This window comes from Urocitellus parryii, chromosome 5 (genome assembly GCF_045843805.1).
Source record: "Urocitellus parryii isolate mUroPar1 chromosome 5, mUroPar1.hap1, whole genome shotgun sequence".
NCBI classification, from domain to species: domain Eukaryota; kingdom Metazoa; phylum Chordata; class Mammalia; order Rodentia; family Sciuridae; genus Urocitellus; species Urocitellus parryii.
In genome coordinates, this window is record NC_135535.1 from 195,714,871 (window position 1) to 195,733,110 (window position 18,240).

Below are 18,240 nucleotides of genomic sequence, written 5' to 3' on the forward strand. Positions count from 1 at the left end.
GTTAAAAAGAAGCCTGAATTGCTTGGCATTTCAGGCATTACAGATATTTATAGCTGTCTGTCTGCCTCTCTCACTCCATCCTACCCATGCCCTGGCGAGTCACGCTAAATCACACAGTGAAATGCCACACCACACTGAGTCCCCTCAGCAGCTGCTAACAGTGCAATCCAACGACACCCACTTTGATTCTTGTATTTGTTATTATCAAGACTGGAAACTTCCAAGTGTCCTAAAAATCAAGAACCAACTATGATCTCAGAAATTACATTTCATCCATGTGCACGGGCGTGCCTCGATGCCCCTGCTAAACATGTGTTAGAGCTAGTGGTGGAAGGACTTTCAAAATACAGAATAAAATATTTTGACGGCCACAGAAGCCAGAGATTTCTTAATAACACTCATTTTTAAAAGTTGTCTCAAGCCTTCTAGACAACATATTTAACCTATGAAACCAGTAGAATCCATTTTTGTTGAATATAAAGCACGAAGAGAGTATGTAATCAACCTGTAGAATTTAATAAAATGGTCTTTTGGATTGAAAATCCAGCCTTCTTTTCCTCAGGCCGACATTTGCAAAGGGGTCACTGCCCATGTCCACACACATCCTAAGACACATGAGTATGTGGCCACAACGGGTGACTTGTTTTTCTAAAGAAGAGAAATAAATTCTTTTGTCATTTAATTTTATAGGTCATGTATGGGGTAGAGTCAACTAATTCGTTGCCAAATAAATCAAACAACTATGCAGCTAAGGAAGACATTCATTTACTCACTTAAATTCATTGAGTGTCATGATGAACTAAACATAACCAGTCTTAATCTTTGGGTCTGTTCTTCAATAAATGGATGAGAATGGCTTATTCTTGGCTGAGCCACCGTATTTGTAGAGCTTCTTAAAGAAAACAGTGCTTCAAATCGAAACCTGTGTGATTATTTGTCTGCTACTTCCTGGCTTGGAAAATCCCCCATCCACACACACAGGGCAAAGATAATCCACAGCCCGTCCGTCCCCTGGTTAAAGGGACATAGGCTATGTCACAGCTCGTAGGGGCCAAACTGAGAACTGGCCAGGGGCAGGCCAGTCTCCCAGGAAGTCATTTAGCTCATACCTGGCCCTCGGCTCCAGAGGCTGGACCCACCATTCCTCTCATCTCTCTTTGATATTGTTGATGGTATCTCACCTGTTTGAAGGGAAAGGACAAACTCATTGAGTTGAGCCTCCCATGCACAGGAGCCAGAGCGGGAAAAAAAAAATGAGTGTTTTATGGAATGTTCTTTTTCTGCTTGAGTCTAGGGAATATGTCTTAGAAGTACCAGGTCATGGGCACGGCAAAAAGGACTGAAAACTACGAGGGAAAGCTACTTCTTGGCTCCGGGATGCATGCGAGAGTAGACGGGAAGTTGGACTCCCCAGGCCCAGCTTAGCTGTCTGCTTCCCCCTTAACATGACAGCACTGCCATGGCCACTCACGTCACTCGCCAGCTCGTTGGCCCTCTTGGCTATCTGATAAGCAGGCGTGATCATAGCAGGAAAACTGCCCTTCCCTCTCTGCTGCTCATAGTCCTCCGTGTATCTCACCTGGGAAAACAAGAAAAAGAAAAGACTGACTCACACGCCACAATCCCACTGTCTACCTGATGATCTCGGGGAGGTGCCCGGCTGAGGGCTCCTGGGAAGGACACTTTGCTCATCCCCTGTCACAGCCCCTGTGGCACATCACTAGCTTCTGGCTTGATGGCATTGCATCTCATTTACCTATCATTCCCAGCACTCAGCAAAGCACCTGGGGCATGGAGATGCTCAGCGTGGAGCTCAGTGCCTAATTGTGTGGCACCTGCCGGGGGCCAGGTGCTGGGGCTGGGCTGAGTGAGGTCTCCAACCCTTGACCAAGAAAGCCCCTCCATCCAAGATCCACGACAAGGCAAGTGGAAATGGCTTATAAGGGGAAGCTGGATTTGTGCTTCCACCTCCCATTCAGAACACCACATGCTGGGGTCTCAGTAGGCTGTGGGGCACTTAAGCTATGCCCAGGCAAGTGGTAGAAATTCTTTAGAAATCATGCTTTCTACTTTGCAGTGGCAAGAGGGATTTCTTTCCAGTTCATCGGCTCTATCTTCTTTGGCACTAACCTCATCTAACATTTTCTGCTTAGAGTTTTGGGGAGGTCTCTGCTGACTGACTCATGGACTTGACCATCCTTGACCTTAGGAAGCTCTTGCTGGCACTGCTGCCCCCTCCCAGGGCTGGGATGCCTCCTGCATCCTCCCTCCGTCCTCCATGTCGTCTTACATCACTCTGTAGCTGTCCCCCTGCCTTGGCCCGCAGCAGCTCAGGAGTATCCGCCACCGTGGAGAACTTGGAGATGCGCTCCTCGTGCCCTTTCTTGTATGCCACCTGGTGAGGAGACGGCACAGAGTCAAGTGTACGCCCCCTCCCAGCCTCTGTGAGGACTTCACCTTAGAGCTCTCCCGAATCTACACCATCAGGCCATGCTCCACACAGACCTGGGACAAGTCTATCATGGTCACAAAGGCACCTATGCACCATGCTAAATTCCAGAGAGCTCCAGGCACTGCTAAGTGTTAACCAAAGAGTAACTTGGTGTCCACAACTACTCATCTCCTGGGATTATTCTTTTCCTTGCTTTTCAAATGAGCAGCCAGAAGAATAGAGAGGTTAAGTAATTAGCCTGTGGCCACACAGGAAATATGTGACAGAGCTAGGCTTCAAATCCCAGCAACCTAGTTCCAAAATCTGAGCTCTTAACCAAAAACTACACCAGTCTTCAGGAGGACCTGCCATCTGGTTGATAAAAACGAGTGTCCTGAATACTAAAGCAACTTGAAGAAATCATTAGGTCCATTCTGGATGAGCTACATACATGGTCTTTTCTCCATTTTGGAGATGTGGCCCAATGGGCCCAGAGGATAAGTGAAAATAGTGTTTTATTCCTCCCTAACACAACACTAATAGTTCCTACTGCACCAAAACACCATCTTATTTTTTCTTAATAACAGAGCTTCTTTAGTGACAAAATTGAGGACAATCAAAGGTGAATCAGCTCAGGACACTCACCTGGCTGGCCAGCTGGTTGGCTTTCTTGGCCCTCTGGTAAGCAGGTGTGATCATGGCCGGAAAGCTCCCCTTGCCTCTTTGCTGCTCATAGTCTTCTGGATACGCCTGTTGGCCAGAAGCCACAGCAGCGTGAGAATCAGTAAGATACCGGAGGAGAACGAATCGGACCAACAGAGCTGGCTTCGAAAGAACACTAGGAGAACACTTGGAATAAGTTTGAAAATGGTGCTTGAGTGACACCATCAACACCAAGGAGCTCACATTCCCTAGGTCAAAAGGTATCGCCTGCAGGGTTTACACCAAATTGTGGGGAGCCTGGTCCAACCCCACTGGTGTCCTTTGACTCCAAGGCTCGCTTGGCAGCAGCACAGCCATTCACACGGGAGACTCTGCGGGAACTGGTGTGCTCCAGAGAGTTCGACCACACCGGGAGAGGGAGGGCTCACTTGTCCCTCCGCGATTTCAGATTGGATAGTTTTCCTAATAAAACATCTCACCTTAGTGATCATGTTTCTATTGCTTTCTTCCCACTCTCTAAAGGAAGAGTCACCAAGACGAATGGTATTTTCCAAAGTGACTCTTCAAAGGGTCGGTGTGTGAGAGGGCCAGGGGCACAGTGGGCAAACAGCTGGGGACTTCTGCACTGGGGCTACAGATGCCTTCCGACTGGAACACTTTCTAGGGTCTCACAGTTTGGAGGGGGTCCTGGCCTCACATGGGCCAACAGGGTGACATCCCTGTGGTGGCACGAGGGAGAATCAACTTCTTTTCCTTTTCCAGCTCCTAGAAGCTCTGACATAACTGGGTTCCCAGCCCCACAACACTGTGACCTCTCTCTGTCCTTAGCATCTTTCCTAGAGTGGCCCCTCCTGCCTCCCTGTCATACAGACCTTGTGGTCATATTGGGCCACCCGAGAATCCAGGTTCTTCTTGTCTCAAGACCCACAACTTAATGACACCTGCCATGTCTCTCCCACATGTAAGGTGACACGCAGTCAGGCTCTGGGAATGAGGACAGGGGACTGTTTGGTGGACACACTATTCCTCTGCTGCATTTCTCAAAACAAAGGGAGATTTCAGCCAATTGCTAACTACTTGCTAAAGCAATCGCTAAGGTGATTCCTAGGGCCCTTACCTCACCAAGAGACTGTCGGGCCTCAACCATCCTTACGATTTCGGGGTCTGGCAGAGCTCCTGGGCACCAAGCATTGCTTTCCCCATATCCAGGCCAGTAGGCTCTCTGCAAAGGAAGCACAAGATGCTACAGACACACGCCTTGCATACTTGGTTGGCAAGATCCCTCCATCCACCCCGCACTCCCAGCAGCAGTCACATACACTGTCCAAATAACATCTTCTTTAAAAACCACAAGCTCCTATTGGTATGTGAGAAGTCTTCACTAACTAGCATGTTCGTTTCCTCAGACTAGAAGATGACCTAATATCCTAAGTGACAGAAATTTGTGAAATTCACTGATGTTATAGAAAAATGATCAAATATAACTTAACATCTTTTGCTCTTCTTTGCACTTGACTGGGCTATGGGGAAGGAAGAGGGTCCCTGCAGACAGCCAACCTGAGATTCATCAGTATTATTCAGACAAACTTCAAAAACCTACTTTGTGTTATGTGCCCATTAATAATTTTTTAAAAAGGAAAAAAAAAGAAGACAAAGTTTCTTTTTGAAGGTATTTACCGTTGCCGATGAAATTAACATAGGAAAAAACAATTAGAAATTATTTATATGTAATCATGTTCTGTAAGGATGATGGACACAAAGAGAGGTTTTTAAGTGCACCTCTGTATGAGAAGGCCCCTGCCTTTGGTAGGAAAATGAAATTTTAGCTGGACCTTTAAGGTCATGGTCAGTTAACAGGGCAGAGGGAGAGGGAAAGGCCTCTCCTCTAGGTCAGTTCCATGAGACAGGGATGTTCATGCTCCATTATTAATGGATCCCCAGTGTCTGCAACAGTGCCTGGCACACAGAAGACCCAGTAAATAATTTGTTGAGTGATTCCCAGGAGTGTGGGCGGCCATGAAGGAAAGTAGAAGGCATGTGGAAAAGACCCCGGAGCTGAGTTTAACTGACATGAGGGAAAGAGATAGGGAGTCAGTCTGGCAGGGCAGGCTGGACAGGCTGGGCAGAACCAGCCTCTGGAAATCTGGAAAAAAAAAAAAACACTTGAAAATATGCTCAACTGCACTAGCAAGCAGCAAAATCTCGATTAAAACAAAATTCAGATGGTCAAAATACCTGGTAAAACCAAGTATTGATGAGAGTATAGGAAAACGGGTCATAGTCTGCCTGTAGGAGAATAAATGCACAGCTGTTTTAACTCTGAAAATTAAAAAGGCACACACCCTGGACCTAGCAACTTTATTTTCATTATCTATTCTATAGAAACATTCCCTTGTATCCAAAAGAGGCCATGAAAATGAGTGTTCATTGCAACTCTGCAATAGGGAAAATATCCCTGCCCATCAATAGGATGCCATGGTACAAGCCTCTGACCCATGCTCCATGCTACACCCGTCCACCACAGCTTGGAAGGCTGCCCATGTGGAAATGTCTCCAAGACATTTGTTGAGTGTGAAAACCAATGCATGTTGTTTCATGAGAAAATAAACATAGGCCTTTCAAAAGAAATGTGTGTGAAACTAGCAATAAAAATAATAATAGCCAATATTTATTATATCTACCACTGTCCTGATATTTTTGTAGGTATTTTATCTTAATTTTCACAATAGGCTCCGTGAATTAGGAAGTTTCTGAAGTTCATTTTACAGATCAGAAAACTGAAGCAAAAGAGTGTTTAAATAACTGAGTCAAGGTCCTTCAATAAAGACAGGTATGTTCAAATGTAAGTAGTGGAAAGTCAGAGAAGTGATAGGCAGATAGTTAGATGACTGATAAAGCTGAATGACTGATAGATAGAAATAAATAGAAAATAGATAGACAATAAATAGCTAGAGGATAACTAGAGATAGATAACTGACAAATAACATATGTAAACAAAAAAATAGAGTCAAGTCTAGGATACCCAAAAAGTGATGACAGTGGGTTCTTCTAAAGTGAGGGAACTGGATCGGAGGTGGTGGATAAAGGGTTAACTTTGCAGTGTATGATTTTTTTTATCATAAGAAAAATGCAAGTATCATGTATGTAATTAAAAATAGATGACTGAGGGATTCTGAAACCAGGAGGCTGTCAACAGAGAGGGTGGTGGGGCGAGGAAGTCGGGAACATACAAGAAGCGGTGCGTGACCAGCGTGGGCACAGGAGGCTGGGGAAAGGCGAATGTGCACAAGGCAAAGCCATCGCAGGAGGCCCTCACAGAGGTCCAGGTAGAAATGATGAGGATCCCAGTGGAGAGGGTGGCCAGGAGGGAAGGGCCGGGGCCGAGTGGAGGACCAGAGGAAGAAAGGGCAGCGCTGGTTGCAAGCCGGGGTGTGGGGGAGGGGCTATTTCCAGGGACAGGAACATAAGGTTGGAGGGACAAGAACTTGGACTGGAAAAGACCCAGCTGAAGTGCTGCCAGCCATTGAGGGAGGTCTCTTTCATAGCTGGTTGAATTTACAGAAAGGACAAAAGAAAACTGAATTGATTTTCTGTAGAAGTGATATTGCTATTCCTACTGCTAACCGTCATCATCGCCATCATCCAACTCATTTGCATAGCCTGCCATTTCTCTTTTTCCCAATCCCTCCACCGCTCCTCTCTCACCTCGTTCACCAGCGGTTGCCTGTGAGGTGCATCGGGTCCATCCTTGGATTTCATGTCCCAGTGAAAAACCGATCTCAACTGTTCACCATCTTCTTGGTCATGGATCTGAATGAACATGGTGAAGATGAACGTGGTGAAGATGTTGTTGGTAACATTTCCATTCAGAGAAGAGTAAGAAAAATAAATAAATAAATAACGCGGAGCTAAATGGAGGGGGATCTTTCCCAAGTCTTGACTGTAAAGCGTCTTCCCCACACCACAAGGCACACTGTGCTGCCCGTCTTGCTGTGGTCTTATCTGTGCCACCAGCTAGGTGGCACGTATTGTGCTCCTGCTCTGTGCCAAGCTGTGTTGAGCAGGGTGATTAACAAGACTGAGGTAAAGTCTCCATGAGCTTAACACACAACACATAGTATTCAGGTGGGAGTGACCGCCGAAAATGTTGGACGACAGAGTCATGTTCTTTGCTTCAGTCTGTGTGACCATCACCCAAGGAGTTCACTAAAACGCTGGCTCACCCGTTTCATGGGAGTACTTCCTCATGGACAATTTTACCTCTAACATCTTGCTCTATAATATACTTTGAGTTGATTTTTGTGCACAGGTGTGAGGTAGGAGGCAAGGTTCATTTTTTTTTCCATAAAAATATCCAATCTCTCCATTATTTTCTTGGAAGATCATTCTTGCTACATTGAATTGCAGTGGTGCCTCTGTTGTCATTTGAGGGACCACATCTGAGCAGAGCAATTGCTGGGCCTCGTATTCAAGACCACCCTGGTCTGTCCATTTGGGTACCAATTCTCCACTGAATGAATGAGTACGGCTTTTATAGTAAATCTTGATAACTTGAGATAACCTAAGTCCTTCAATTTTGTTCTTCAAGACTTAGAATCAGTCTGCCAGTGTCTACAAAACACACCATGATTTTTGATTGAAATGGTACTGAAAGATGTAGCAGCACAGATGGTACAGACACATGTATCTCAGTTTGGTCAGAACTGACACACTGTGAACATCTTCATTCCTTGGGGTAGGCAAAGATTTCTTCAAGAAAACATGGAAACTAACCACAAAAGAGAAACCTGGGTCTTAGGTCCAAATGAAGGTAGCCCAATTTATCAGGTCTGAGATAGATAGGCCCAGATATCTGCAATTCTTAAAAGCTGAAGTTTAAATCCTTAATTTTATAGATAATAAGGAAACAGACCTGGAGGAAAATACACCCTCAGGGATCCTAGTTTCCCATCAAGGGACCTTTTTCTTGCCTGACTTTCCCGGCCTGCTACTGCCTACTGCTGCTTCACGCTGCTCCAAGGTGCATATTGTTAAATCCCGTAAATGCTGACACCTTTACCTGCTGCTTTCCGAGTATTTGAAGGAAGTACCATGAGCATCACATAGACTTAAGGCAGGGTTTCTGATATTTTGGGGGCCAGTTAAATCTTTTTTGTGGGGAAACTTCTTGAGCATTGCAGGGCATTCAACACCACCCCTGGTTTCTACCCACCAGAGGCAATAACTGTCCTTCCCAGCTGTGACAATCACAAATGTCCCCAATTCTACTGAGGACAAGGGGAGAGCCCTAGTGTGACCAGCATTTAGGGCTAAAGTTCATTCTCTGAATAGGTGAGAACACAGATGCTTATTCTTCTAAATATTCCACTCACACCTATCAAACAAGACATTCTGTCTTAGTAAATATTTATTTATTTTTCAAAGAAGGGCATTTTGGAAACACAGAAACGTAAGTCTGCTGCAAATGCCAGCTTAGAATCTGTGCCCTCTTTTCTCCTTCACCACCATCCCTGAAGCATCTCTTTCTTTCCTCTGTTTTCTTAGCACATGCACAATGATTTTTTTAAAACTTTCATTGGCAAAGTCTTTCAGAGACATAAGGGGCATAAAAAATAACCCATCAACCCCCTAGATTGGTTGCATAAAAGTCTTGCGGGAGCAGATCTGGGGCCTAGAAGGGACATAGCTGACCATTTAAAATTTTCCCTGGTGGGAAAGGAGAAGAAAGGGATCTCAGTAGTCATTTGTACATACGCACGTACACATGCACACACATACCATTTACACATCTGTACACACGCACACACATGTACACGTGTACATGTATACCACACACGCTTGAAGACAGTGTTTGCACATATATATACACACCACATGCACACACATACATGCAAAGGCATATACACATACATATGCACACATACACATACATACCTAGCACACACACATATACATATGCGCACACACATACCATGTACACATATGTGATACACTTTAATATGTAGACACACATACACCCATGCATATATCACATGTACATGTACATATATGTGTGTGTGTGCCCACATATTCATACCTGCATACACACATACACGCACTCCCCACATACACACATATGTCCATACACACACTGTCGTATAGTCACATAAATTCACACAAATAGACACGCTCAGGCCTCCTGGGATGCCCACATGACTGCCTGTGGCTGGAAGCAGAACCAGCGATAATCCTAGCCTCGAGCCAGGTTGGACCTGTCACACACAGTTAAAAGAAAGAGAGTTCAGCACTGCAGCAAGGTAAATCCTTTGTGACCTGTTGCCTGACTGTAAGGTGGAACTGCCAGCTGCGGCTCGGGTAGGGTTGGAAGATGCGACACGACATGACAGTCTTTCTGTAGAGAGTGTGATACATGCAAGGGCATTCTGTAAACACATCTCCCGTTCACAACTGTAAAACATCTGGATGTGTGCAAACATCAACAAGTATTTTTTTGGTTCTGGAGAGTTTGCCACCCTCTAGGTAGATATGGAATTGGGCCGATGACAAGAATTCTGCAGTCAGAAAGATCTGGATTTGTACCCACCGAGCTGGATGAACCTGAGCAGGTTACTTCACCTCTCTGAGTCTCAACTTCCTCATCTGCAATATGACACTAGTTCAGAGGGTTCTCGTGAAGAATACATGAGAAAACAGAGAACTCAGCCGAGTTCCTGGCACTGCTGAAGTAAGAGCTAAATGACACTTATTGGAATTTCACATAGCTGCCCGCAGACATCAAAAGATAAAAATCAAAGTTCTAAGAGGCTTAGTCTTCTTAGTAACCTAGGACTGCTTGTGGATTTTTAAGGCTTGTGGATCTTTAGAAATCAATGATGGATGACCAACTATCTAGGCCTAAGTTTCCTCACCAGTAGAGTAGGATAATAATAGGATCTTCTTCATTGGTTTGTGATGTGTAGGAAGTAAGTGAATTAAGCAAGTCTATTATGCTTGTTAAATAAACATACTGTAAACTGGCCATTAGTGTGAAGCACTTAGTGACATCAAGTTTTCCGGGAGCAGATGTAAAGAGTCACAGGGCAAGGGCAGCCGCTCCGTCTCATATAGATTCTCCTGATAGTGAGGCCACTGTCAGTATAAGGGGTGAGGGGTCACACCAACAAGGGACATGGGGTAAGGAGAGATTATTAGAGAGCCCTCCACCTCGCTGGTAATTTTCTAATTTTAGAAAGTTGCTAACCGCCTTCCCACAGAGCTATTTCTCACCCGGCCAGGGCCAGAGAACTCCAATGATTCATCACTTTAAGAGATGCAAGAGTTCCATCAACGGCTAGTTATTTGACAAAACTTCACTGTTGATGTTTCAAAAGGGAAAAGGGGTCAGGCTCATCAACACGGCCTCTGCATCCACCTCCCGCTTCCCCTCCCAAAGCCCATCTCATTTCCAAATCCAAACATCTTTGGCCTCCCCCTACCCGCGGGAGAAAGAGAGGCTGCACATAATCTTAAGCAATTAATGAAAGAGAGGTTTCAGAGTGTGGAAGTGGAAGTTTTGAGAATGTTCTGTACCAACATATTACAGAGGAAAGAAAAGAAGGGCCCTTGTAATATTTTCCAACCCTGTAAATTTTGCTTTAAGTATTAAGCACTAGCGGATGCAAGGCCTATTCAACTAACACCATCTGCCCAGAGCGGGTCAGACAGAAAGATTATATTAGAATCAAGGATCAAATACTGAACCCAGATTATCCTGTGTATTGGCCCCAAATGTTGAGGGAAGACAAAGAGTGACATGTGCTATTTCAATACACTTTGCATGTGTCTGTGGAGGAAATGAACCAGCCCCTACAGAGATCCACTTAGAAACCTAACAGGTGCCTGAGCAAAGGGATTTTCTTGAAAGGCTATTTTGAAATGTAAACATTAAGTGACTTACCCCACCCACGGCTCCTGGAATCTTCTTCGCATTTAGATTTAATGGCGTGTGATAGACACTGGTGAACGTGTTGTTCTTGGGGTTATGGCTACAAAAATGAGATATAAATCAAAATCAGAAACGCCCCGTTATCCAAGATGATTGAATGATTATTCTTAATGGAACAGTTGTTTTTTAAAATCAGTAAATATAAAATTTAATAATTAAGTTCATAGTTTTCTGGTCAAAAAAGTCTTAAAAACAAAAATAAAACCAATTAAATTCAGCACATAAGGACTTAAAGACAAACTTTAACTGATCACTTGAGAGCTTTCTAAAAAAACCTAGGAAAGGATTTGAAAGTGACTTTAAAAACCTGAAAGCGCTCTCTGCCTATCTGCTGCTGGCAGTTAAACTGCACAACACTTAACAAGTGAATAAGAATTTATTGTAGATAGATTTGATCTTTAAGAAATTTGGAATCCTCTACCCACTGCATAACGCCGCACTTTAGATCTTTGCCGTGATTGGATGTGAGTGGACGCTTTGGGGACACTGCTTGGATTTAACCGTGGAGGGCACAGGTTGTTCCTTTAGGAGACCTACTTGTCAAAAAATGAACAAAACTCAAGCAGCGGCAGGGAAGGGGCATCAGACACTTACGCGTGACAGTAGGGCTTTTTCTGGTGACTCACGAAGTTATTCACAGACAGCATCATCTTGCATACTTCACAGTGGAAACATGCTTTATGCCAGATCTAGAAATCACAGAGAAGACTCAGTGATTGTTTATCCCCCACCCCAGGCTCAGGATTCCTATATATTCTAGGTTTAAAGATTAAGATGTAGGAATAAAACGGTGATTAAAAAAAATTAAAAACCACACAGACACATATAATTATTTTATGTTAAATAAACACAACTTTTTTGGTTTTTTGAGGCAACCTAGAAGACACGGAAGTGGGTAGAACTAACAAAGGTAGAAAAGTACATCTTTCTCCTGTGGTTCAGAAAAAGCCACATATCCATATGTAAGAAGACAAGTGTCCCATGTTTGTCATTATTCCCAAAGGCCAGGCTGTGGCTACTGACCTGGTCGATGCAGCTGATCTTCTCAGCAGGATACACCCCATAGCCACACCTGGAGCAGGCCTGCACGTTCATCTTGGGGTCTGAAGAATGAAGACTGCGGGCAGACAACAGGCGAGAAATCCAAGGAGAACCCCCAGGCTACTTGCTCAAGTCTCCAAAAAGTCCCCAACACTACAAACTCCTTTGGGCTCCTGGATCCAGCGTTCAGAATCCAACATCCACTTTCCTCTACTGACCTTCTGGTTTGAGTCAGCAGTTGGTTGGTTTTTAAAGCCACCACTTACTCAAGGGGCTATTTTGGCAACTCACTCTCAGCACGCATGCGTCTGAGAAATAAGGTGGAGGTATTTCTAGCTGACGGGCTTCTCTAAATAGAAGAGTGAACTCACACAACAGCATCATGTTTATGTGGACAGCCAAACCCTGGGGTAGGACCAGGCAGCGGGTAGTAGTCGAACGGTAGCTGTGATCACAACCCAAGAAAAGAATCTGGAGCCTATGCCACGCACCACCCGTGATCCAATTAGAAAAGCTGGCTGTAGGCATTCTGTGACTAATGCCAAGAGGCCAGCTCCCGAGAACTCAGGAAGTCAAACAGGACTGATTCACTCCCCGGGAAGGGCAGAGCTCATACGTGAATTTTAGCTTTATCTACTAGATACACTTAAACATCAAACATTTTTACTTAAACAACAGTATAAGTGAAAAATTAGTCAGATAAATTGTGGGGAACGTCTAGTGGGATGCAAAATGGCAAATGAGAACTCTTAGTGCTCAGGCCTTTGTATTCTGTCCTATTCCAAACAGGACTTTCTGCTTGTTCTCTTGTGTCATGGGCCTTCAAAAGTGTAGCTTGAGGACAAAAATCTCTCCCCCTTGACTTTGTGACATTCTCACTGCCTTCCGTCTCAGCTTAAATGTCACCTCGTCACCTTATACAAAAATGCTCTCTCACCTGTCACCACCCACCACCCACCCCCCAAGCTCATTTACCTTCTATTCCCTACTTCAAGCTTTAGGATCTTCACTGTGGTTATTACCACCTTAAATATGCATGTATTTATTTTTAATTCTATCACCCCCCTCAAAATACAAGCTCCACCAACACAGGATATTTGGTCCTTGTTGCCACGTCTATATTCCCAGAACCTACCACAAGGTCTGATACCTAAAGAGTGTGCGATGAATATTTATTGAGGCTGGACACAGTGGTGCACACCTGTAATCCGAGCAGCTTGGGAGGCTGAGGCAGGATGAATCTCAAGTTCAAAGCCAGCCTCAGCAAAAGCAAGGTGCTAAGCACCTCAGTGAGACCCTGTCTCTAAATACAATACAAAACAGAGCTGGGAACGTAGCTCAGTGGCTGAGTGCTCCTGAGTTCAATCCCTGGTACAAGCCAGGTTTGAAGTCACAGGATCTTCCCAAATGGGGGAGAACACACCCCATCCAAAAACCCCAGACTCCTCAGACCCAGCCATCTGTTGTCACAGGGAATTAGTAACCAGTGTTCCCAAATGTTCTGATATATCCAGAGAAGCTGAAAACATGCATTGACACACAAAATTACCTCTTTTATATAACAAAAATGGGCATAAAACCATTAAACAGGGCCATAGGTAGTATTTTTCTGGCAGGCTACCAATTAGCAACCTTTGATCTCAATGCTCTGAGATTAGGCTGGGTGTCACCAGGTCAGGTGGAGAGAGGTCAGTAGTATTTCTGTGTGACATTGGGACATTCACAGGAGAGAAAGTAAGTGAAGAAGAGTAATGTTCCCATGAGAACAGGCGCGTTTCAAGTTCTCCCCTGTGGGCACAAAGCTGCTGGGTGCAGCACGGGAAGGGGACCCATCAGGGACTCCAGGCTGCGCAAACTCTCTTGAAATGCAGCTTGGGTAGGTGATGAGGCAGCAGGGTTGCCACGAGCCAGAGCAGATGCGAAATGCAACTCCAGATGTTTTGCTCTCCACCAGATTTACCAAGTCTTACCTGGCTATGGAGTGGGAGCCCCCCAAATCACTGAGAATGCACTTGCCCCCAGTCTGGGGGCCTGGGGGACTGAGAAATCAGGGTCAACTGCATTCAAGGAAAAAGCCGTGAAACATTTTTTTTTTCCTTGCCAAAGGTGGTGATGCAGCCCACAGCTGTCACCCCTTCTCGGTCACACTCGGGAAAACACGGATGCTGCAAGACAGCTGCTTAAGTTGACTTGATCTGTCACTTCTGCTCTGTCAGATGTCAGCAATCAAGAGGAGAAACCCCCATCAAACTGGAAACGGGATGGTTTCCACTCACTGCCAGGCAAGATAGACACAGCCACCTGTCGGGCTGATGCTGTGCTTTGGAGGGGACCACGTTTCATGTGCTGGAAACTTCATCCTCTATGCCACAGGATTGGGAGGTGGGCCTAATGAGGGGTGGTTGGTGGATTAATGTCATCGCCTGAGTGAGCTGCTCCCTCTTGCCCTCTGGCTTCTGTCATGAGATGACACAGCATGCAGGCCTTCCAACTTCATGCTGTCGGACTTCCCAGCCTCCAGAACTGTGAGCCAAATTCATTTCTGTTCCTTACCAATTACTCAGTCGTAGGCATTCTGTTACAGAAGTGAAAAAACAGACTAAGACAACAGACACTGTGCGTGGACCACGCCCCTCTCCCATTCTGCACAGCCCCCTCCCTCCCTGGGCCTCCATCCCTCCCCTTTGACACAGGTTACAGCAGGCCATTGGAGACCCAGTCGATGAGCACACCAAGGGCTCCTCTGGCCACAGGGATTGGTTCAAACAACATGTGGCCTTAGCCTGGATTCTCCAGGACACAGAGCCTGAGGTCAAGGCTTACGTGGCAAGGACTTTACTATGCAGTGTAATCCAGGGAACAGGAATAAGTGGGCAGGAAATGAATGAGGGACATGGTCAGTACGAGGTTTGGTTCTCAAGGTGAACAGCACCTGCTACAAGTTGAGTATCCCTCATCTAAAATGCCTGGGAACAGAAGTGGTTTGGATTTCAGAGGTTTTTGTTTTTGCCTTGTTTGTTTTTGTTTTGGAGTATTTGCATATACATAATGAGATATCTTGGGTTTGGGAAGCAAATCTAAACATGAAATTCATTTATGCTTCATTTATACCTTATACACATGGCTGGAAGATAATTTTATACATTTTTTTTTTAGATTTAGTTTTTGAACCCAAGACCTCACACGTTTGGCAAGTGCTCTACCACTGAGGCACATCCCCAGCCCTACACAATATTTTAAATAATTTTGATCATGAAACAAAGTTTCACAGAATAAAATCTTCTATTCATAGCATCATCTTGGTGCTCAAAAAGTTTCCTGTTTTGGAGTTTTGGACTAGGGATGCCCAATATGTGTAAGCTATATTAGGTCACTTGATCTCCATCTTCAGAAACCACATAAATGACTGCTACCCAGTCTGTGATCGGCTTCTGTCTCCTGTTGGTGAAAGATTTTGAGCATTAAGTCCTTTATTCTTCATGCCGTGTATGTGTCCAGGGAGTCCAGAGCCTGTCATGTCTCACTGTCAATGGGAAAACCCCAACGGCAGCAGAACCCTAAAGACACTGTGGTTTGTGCCCATGAGAAGATGCCAGAGCCCTCACAGAGCTGGGTGCCACCAGTGCAGCTGGGTTGACATAAGTAGGCACAGGCCATGACAGGTGAAGCCAAGTGGGTCTGAAGGAGCAGCTGAGAGGCATGTGACGCTGTCCCACCAGCAGAGTCCAGGATGGGGGCCTGGGGGTGGATCAGGTAGAGCTTTGTGGAGCCTCTATCTGGATGCTTCTGCAGCACCACCCCATGTTGCTTTGGCTGTTTTAAGTCTTGGCTCAGGGAGCTGGTGACCAGTGAAAAGCTGAGCAGCCTTTTGTTCCACATGAATGACTGTTCAAAGGGAAATGACTCGGTTTCCCTTTGAACTGAAATGTAGTGTTCCCTTTTTACCTCTTGATAAATAAAAGAGCGGACCCCGTGAGTCAGCTGCTCAAGATCTTTTTGTGTCTTGATTGTGTCATCTCGAGCATGAGGCCATTCTTCCCAGCTCCAAAATCATTTCCTGCACTCTCAGGGCTGCATCTATGGCCTGGTTTTGAAATTACAGAGGTGACAAGGGTCAAGTGAGGGGACAGCTACTGACCCCTGATTCTATCACTGCTGCTCAGGATAGACTGGGGTTGTTCCTCCCATGCCAGGAGTTCGTGCCTGCCGGGGTTCACGGTTCCAGCAGAGCTGGAAGCCAGAACTTGGGGCACAGATAGTTTGTTTGGAAGGTGGTCCCACAGACTAGGGAAAAGAGTCATTAAAGTGAGTTTATTATGGCTACCGGCAGCTGGGGCTCAGTCTTGCTGGGAACCCTTTGGGAAAGTGTATGGAATGTGCTCAGAATCATGCCACTGAAGGATGGGGTCTGGGAAGCTTGCCCATTCATGTCTCCTGGCCCATTGCTGAGTGTCACCCCTAGACCTTTAAATCCCCCTTTGCCTTTAGAGTAGACAGGTCTGCAGGAGCTGCAGGGACTTCTGGGGTGGGCAAGGTGCATGGAAGGAGCTAACCTTGGTGAATGGAGGGGAAGACGCATGGGGTGTTCAAGAGTCGCCCACTCAAAGAAGCTGGCCGTGGGCTGGGGAAAGGGCAGCTCTCCTGTGAGATGCAGCATGCACTCCCCATGCCGCTCTTCAGAGTCCACGGTGTCGACTCGGTTCCCTCCTCTGCACCCTACAGTCAATACTGTGTTCCCACACTTGGGGTGGAGAATTCACAAAGCAGAGCCTGTCTCTAGCACTCACGCTCTCTCACCTACCCTTACCCCCATTCCTGGGCACACAGGGCCAAGGCTGAATAATAAAACCCAACTGCGGGGGCTGCCTTTTCCTGGCCAGAAGCCTACCCTCCTGAGGCCTCTCTCGTGGATGGCAGTCTTTCCCCTGTGCCCTCTCATGGTCTCCCCTCTATGTGTTTCTGTGTCCAAGTTTCCACTTCTTAGAAAAAAGTCATATTAGGTTGGTGTCCACCCTTATGACCTCATTCTACCTCTCTGAAGACTTTACCTCCAAATACAGTCCCATTCTGAGGAACAGGGGGTTAGATAAACTCATACAAAACATAACAACGGAACATGCCACCACCCCTGGAGCTGAAATGGGAACCCAAGAAGGGTTCCGTCGCCTCCCTTGTTTCCCCACCAGGGCTGAGGTCCAAACCTCGTCGGAAGGAGCACGGCCGTGACTCACTGGATGGCAGAGAAGTCACTGTGGAGTCATGCCAGTGGAACTTGCTGGAATTGCTTTCTGGAACTTTCTGGAAGTCAGCCCTCTAGATGCCAAAGAGAGAAGTTCTTGGAGAGGTGTCTCAATAGAGGTACTCTGCTACAAAACCACCTGAGGGGGTGCCAGGGGAAACTGCTGGCTGTGTGGTGCTCTGACCACGAGCCACTCTACAAGAAGCTGGTGCTGAGAAGCCAGCCCCTCTGCAGGCACACACCAGGCAGAGAACCAGGAAACAAAGCTTTTTCCACCGGCCATGTCTCTCCAGCGCCCCCTACAGACAAAGTTTAACAAAGGGAAACTACTAAGGGCCCAGATAATTTTTCACAGAACAGACAAAAAGGATGATTTGGAAGTTGAGAGGCCATTAGTTGATAATAATTACAACATGAATTGCTCCTTTAGGGAAGAGTTTCTGCCTGAGCTTCCCATGCTCCACACGTGGCAGAAACCTGCTGGTGCAGAGCCTGGTATTTCCTTTAAAAAAAAAATTTTTTTTTTTAGTTTTTTTTAGATGGACATGGACACAACATATTTATTTTATTTATTTATTTTTATGTGGTAACGAGGATAGAAACCAGTGCCTCACACTTGCTAGGCCAGTGCTTTACTAGTGAGCCACGCCCCCAGCCTGAGCCTGGTATTTCTGAACATCTCGGGACATCCTTCAGTGGGGGTCCTATGCTAAGTCATGGTTGGCCTGAGCTGGAGAGAAGTGGAGAAGGGATGGTTGGTGGCCAGCAGGTGATGTGCCCAGCAGGTAGAGACAGAGAACTAGTGGGCAGCCTGGTCAGCAGAGCAGAGGGCTGGAGGGAGGGCCCAGAGGGACCTGCCCAGGAGCAGCTGCAAGGACAGCC

General features: G+C 45.9%; 1 protein-coding gene across 3 annotated transcripts in view; it reads right to left on the reverse strand.

Moving 5' to 3' along the window:
- The window catches only part of Nrap (nebulin related anchoring protein), a 69,434-nt gene extending 57,073 nt beyond the window's left edge, over window positions 1-12,361 (reverse strand). For all 3 annotated transcript variants that reach the window (XM_026389205.2, XM_026389206.2, XM_026389204.2), the window contains exons 1-9: window positions 12,102-12,361; window positions 11,673-11,767; window positions 11,031-11,118; window positions 6,800-6,904; window positions 4,212-4,316; window positions 3,077-3,181; window positions 2,291-2,395; window positions 1,472-1,579; window positions 1,110-1,181 (exon numbers count right to left, since the gene is read on the reverse strand). In XM_026389205.2, the coding sequence (XP_026244990.2) occupies window positions 1,110-1,181; window positions 1,472-1,579; window positions 2,291-2,395; window positions 3,077-3,181; window positions 4,212-4,316; window positions 6,800-6,904; window positions 11,031-11,118; window positions 11,673-11,767; window positions 12,102-12,173 (855 nt within the window). In that variant the 5' untranslated portion in view covers window positions 12,174-12,361. The remainder of the gene's footprint in view (window positions 1-1,109; window positions 1,182-1,471; window positions 1,580-2,290; window positions 2,396-3,076; window positions 3,182-4,211; window positions 4,317-6,799; window positions 6,905-11,030; window positions 11,119-11,672; window positions 11,768-12,101) is intronic.
- Between the last annotated feature and the right edge of the window lie 5,879 nt (window positions 12,362-18,240).